The sequence below is a fragment of the Nicotiana attenuata genome, unplaced genomic scaffold (assembly GCF_001879085.1).
Source record: "Nicotiana attenuata strain UT unplaced genomic scaffold, NIATTr2, whole genome shotgun sequence".
Lineage (NCBI taxonomy): Eukaryota > Viridiplantae > Streptophyta > Magnoliopsida > Solanales > Solanaceae > Nicotiana > Nicotiana attenuata.
The window spans coordinates 250,610-255,551 of record NW_017671614.1 but is presented as its reverse complement, the minus strand read 5'-3'; the positions used below and the strand labels follow the sequence as shown (position 1 = coordinate 255,551).

Below are 4,942 nucleotides of genomic sequence, written 5' to 3'. Positions count from 1 at the left end.
ATATAAAGCACACACTTTGCCATGTCAGCGTGAAGGGTTCACGAGGTCGTACTTTAGTGGAGAAGAAGTGTCCAACTGAAAATAGGCTCAGTTGAGGTGTTCAGTTGGTCGTTGAGGACAACTTCAAGGGGCCGTTTATGTATTTCGCCTTAATTATATTTGCTACTCCTTAACATCTGAAACTCGAGTTGTATAGAATTAAAATGCACGCAGTAGCAGAATCCCCTCTCATAACCATATGATGTAAACAAGTTTATCTAAATAATTTTGCATCACAAAACTAATAAGACATGCCATCATCCCCTGCTCTTTCCTAACTCCCAATTCATACTTACCTCAATCCCACTAGGATATAACGCTATGAATATGATCTACTGAGCATTCAGAATTTGTCAGTCCACAGAGAACTATATGTACAAAGATTTATGTTGTTGTTGATTCTTGAGACATATTCGTGTTGTTGGATGCACTTTGAATCTGTCAATACAATAAGACCTCGGACTGTGCCAATTATGCTATCCACAAAAATTGCCTTACAAATGATTAATTTTATAATTAAACATATGGTTGCCTCCAAATTATAGAGTGAGTTTAAGCAAAGGCAAGGGGAAAAAAGAGTAAACTATGGATTCAGTTGTAAAGCTAAATTAGTCACTGAGGTGCTAAACTAGTTCCCTGCTCGTCGATAGCACAACCTTCTCGGGAAACTGTTCCACCCACTCTCGTTGGAGGCCAATATCGGAATATGGATCTGCCAATTATGTTCTTTGCCGGGAGGGGACCCCTAATTAAACAATTTCATACTTTTGATATAAGCATAGTTATGGATATGGCTATTCACAAGATACCTTCAGTTTCAAGACCGAGTAAACTTACCACACATGTGAATCATAGCTGTTATTCCTATTATCACCCATCACAAAAACTGAATTCTCAGGCACCCTCTGCAGAAAACAATAGAAACTGTAAGAAGAGGAGATATTTTCTGACACACCATGTGGAGATAAAGTACAGTTCCATGACCGCTGACTTGCTTAAAGAGTCATAGCTGTGGACGAGCCAATACTTACGATTATTCAACACTTGCTTAAGTTTCCATTGTTAAGAAAGAATACGGGGAAGCTGACTTCCGAATTAGCCGAGTTAAACAAAAACAATGTAACATACCACTGGGGTCATTTCATATTTTGGCGCCTCAAGAACAAAATCTTCATTCCTCACAACACCATTTACAATTAGCTTTCCATTGTGAACCTGCACCAGAAAGAATAATCCAAAATACTTCATTTATGTTGCCAAGAATTGGTCCATATAAATGCAAAGGTGAACCAAACAGGAACATGCATTTTGCAAAAGACCTCAGTTGCACTATTGGAGATCATATTGGTAATTACTGCAGTATATGAAAATATTATAGGAATTAATCTAGCGTTGGGGAAAGAAGAGATAATGTAGTATAAAGAAATGCTAATAAGAGTGGACCTAACATTGAAAAATGCTAGAACCATAATTACTACTCCCTCTGTTCCAATTTATGTGAACCTGTTTGATTGGGCACGGAGTTTAAGAAAAAATGAAGACTTTTGGAATTTGTGGTCCTAAACAAGTTAAAAAGGGGCCCAGAGTATTTGTGTGGTTATAAAAGCTTCTCATTAAGGGTAGAATTGTAAGTTTAAGCTAAATTGTTTCCAAATTTAGAAAGGGTTCATTCTTTTTGGAACGGACCAAAAAGGAAATAGGTTCACATAAACTGGAACGGAGGGAGTAGTTGTTCTGGTAAATAGAATATGTAATAATTGTCATGTGCATGAAGAGAAACAGCTAAGCAAGTTTGAATCAATACCATTAGTCCTCTCCATTTTTTCCTCTATGAGAATTCAATAATGAAAATCTACGAATATGATGTGAAAAATCGCAGTCCACTGGCATTCTTTGTTGGATCAAAAAGAGAAAGAAAAACCTTTCCCCCAACCTTCGTAGAGCAAGACTTGGACAATACAAAAGTCTGGTGAGGTTTAAATAGAAAAATCCTTTCTCCATCCATGTAAAACTGAGTCTCTTATTTTCACTCGGCATAATGATAAAGAGAGGATGAAAATTAATAATCAGATGGTTAAACGTGTAACACTTGTGTTGCTTCTTGTTGCTTAAGGAAAGGGTCAAGTTAGTATTGGACAGTTTAAAAGGGGTTCCCTGTTACCTTTTTCATACAGGATTAAATGTATCTTTTCTTTTCTGGGAAAGTAGGCACTACTTTGGGGTAGATGAAAAGCAAAGGTGAACATTCAAAAGGTGATGCAGGGAGTAATATAGATACCAAAAGAGAGCATCACCGAAACAAGCCACTGACTGGATAAACTTTGTTGTCGCTTAAAACCAGTAAACCAACTTTGTTAGACAAATTTGACCATGAATTCTCCTGCAAGAGAGGATACTGGAAAAACATCTCAATGTTACAAAATAAAGTAGTTATCAACAATGTGTTATTGGTCGCATGTTACGGTGACGGCACAAACTACACATCAAGATATGCTGGAGGCAATGGCACTTAGGTATTGCCATCACAAGAATAGAAACAGAGAAAGACCTGCACTTTCCAAACACAAGATACAGGGGTTTTTGACAAAAGATACCAGCCCTAACTTTCATGACTGGTCTGACTGTTGACGAGGGTAGAATTGGCTTTCGAAAGAAAAGACAAGTGCAAAGATGTCTGGTCTATTTAATATTTACATTCTTGAAGCAGTATAAATAAGTGAGAAATTTTCACATTTTCGCACGACACTCAAATATGAGGTAGATCTGCCCCAGGTTTGCTGTCGACCTTATAATTTGCTCTGTCACTGTCATTTAGAGGAAAAAACTCAGTATAGGACAACTGGCGGAGGCTATGAAATACCATCACTTTATCTTCTAAGCAAGAAGGCAAGTTCACCTATGAAGTAGTATAACTGTTTTGTATGTTGTGAGCTCACCTCCACAAGATCACCTCCCTTAGCAACAATCCGCTTAATAAAGACATCTTCATCAGTGTATCCTACTTCCTGAAGCACTGGAGGACTCTTAAAAATAACTATGTCGTTGGGACATGGCTTTCTGAAATAGTAAGAGACCTGTAAATAATAAGATTGCAATAGTTTGTGAAGGAAATGACTTTGAATTTACATGGACTAGTCATATACTAAATGCACAATAAAATAGAGGGCAGGTTTGAATGGGAATAAAAGGCAACCTATGCAGAATCTTGGAACACCACTGGTACCCTTAGATCAATTGTATCGATACGATTGCATTCAAATGGAACTAAAAGAATTATGGTTTAAGAGAAGAATCAAGATAGAATTTGCTCTTAAGATGTAGTGTATACAAACAAGTTTAGCAACACTAACCTAGTCTAAAGTAAGGTGTGCATGCAGAGGCAAAGCCAGAATTTCAATCTTATGGGTTCTGGATTTCAGAACGACGACTTCAAGTGTTAATTGATTGGATTCTAAATTTAATAATGTGTGCATACTCAATGAATTCTAAACACCAAATAAACTATAGGAGCAAAAGCTATTGAGTTTGCCCGAACTTGCAGCTCGGCTTATGCCTCCGCCCTGGGTGCATGTCTATTTAAAACATAGGAAGCTATTTGGTGTTGTGCTCCACGGAACTCAAGAAGACAAACAAAAAAAAAAATCATTATGCTATAAACAAAGAGACAGGCATAAGTCGGAACAGCATTCCTTAATTCAGCTTTTAGAACCGCATCCCTTGATACATTCAATTTCAGATTCAACACTTAGGCTCTTAAATGACAGCAAAAAATCCAGCATAATTCTGCATTCTTTCTCCAATAGCAGATGTACGAATATCAAAATATGGATGGAAATCCAGCAAAAGGTTTGTAAATATTACCTTTTCAGCAACAAGTCGATCTCCAACATCGAAAGTGGGATACATAGACAAAGAAGGAATATATCTAGGCTCAGCCACAAAGGACCTAAAGGCAAGCGATATAGCCAATGCTGCAAAAACTGTTTTTGCATCATCTGAACTAAAATCCAGCCATTCTGGGAGAAACCCATTTTGCTTCTCCGCCTTTTCATCATCTCCACCACCACCATCACCATCACCACCTCCTCCGCCGCCGTGGTCCAAGACAACCTTATTAGTCTCTTCGTTGGAACCTTTAACCCCATTGCATTTAAAGCTCTGAAATTGAGATTTTCTATAGCCTGACTGCTTGAAAGATTGACACTTTGGCGATTTTAACAAGAATCTGGAAAGTGTATGGTTGAATTGAAGGGGTTTAGACAAAGGGTTGAAGTTTATAGAGTGGACAGAGTTGAAGTAAGGGTTTTGTGAAGGTAATGGAGGGAGGAGCTTTAGAGTTATCATTGGATGGAGACTCAAATATTTCTGCAATTATACACAGAGTGAGAGTTCCCCTCCAATATACGTTGAAACTGAATTGGCAGTTAATACCCTGAGGTAATCTTCTTTACATTTTCCCCAAGTCCCTTTTCTTCTTTTCTTTTCTTTTTAAATTTCTTTTTGGCCTTTTTTCTGTTGAAGGGATATGTTATTGTTCTCACTTTTTTGTTTGATCACTTAAAATTTCAGAATTCTTCAGGATAGATCCAACTGTTGTCACAAGAAAAAAGAATTTGAATATTGATTTTTGAAAAGTACAAGATATAGACAATAGATGTGGTAATTCATGTTGACGTTGTAGGATGATACATTCAGTAAGTACAATGGATATTTTTGTGAAAATATATATATGGACATTTTGGATGAAGAAAAAGTGAATGGACGAAGAGGATAAAAGACACTTCTAGGAGGATTTAGACGGGTTGGTGAATGGAATTTCGCACACCGAAAAGCTAATAGGAGGAAATTTTAATGACCACATCGGGACGACTTCTAGGGATTATGACGATGTGCATGGGGCTTC

At 37.4% G+C, this 4,942-nt stretch overlaps 1 protein-coding gene across 3 annotated transcripts; it reads right to left on the bottom strand.

Annotated features, from left to right (window-relative positions):
• Nucleotides 1–414: 414 nt before the first annotated feature.
• LOC109209311 (chloroplast processing peptidase-like) lies at nt 415–4,718 on the bottom strand. Of its 3 annotated transcripts, none has more exons than XM_019372560.1 (5): nt 3,901–4,707; nt 2,976–3,113; nt 1,168–1,254; nt 877–944; nt 415–784 (listed from the first exon to the last, which is right to left on the bottom strand). In XM_019372560.1, the coding sequence occupies exons 1-5, from the start codon at nt 4,381–4,383 to the stop codon at nt 652–654; spliced, it is 909 nt and encodes a 302-aa protein (XP_019228105.1). In that variant the 5' UTR covers nt 4,384–4,707; the 3' UTR covers nt 415–651. The 3 variants fall into 3 exon arrangements, with proteins under 3 accessions (XP_019228105.1, XP_019228107.1, XP_019228106.1); XM_019372562.1 differs by having other exon boundaries at nt 2,976–3,096; nt 3,901–4,394; XM_019372561.1 differs by lacking the exons at nt 415–784; nt 877–944; nt 1,168–1,254 and adding an exon at nt 2,243–2,843 and having other exon boundaries at nt 2,936–3,113; nt 3,901–4,718.
• Between the last annotated feature and the right edge of the window lie 224 nt (nt 4,719–4,942).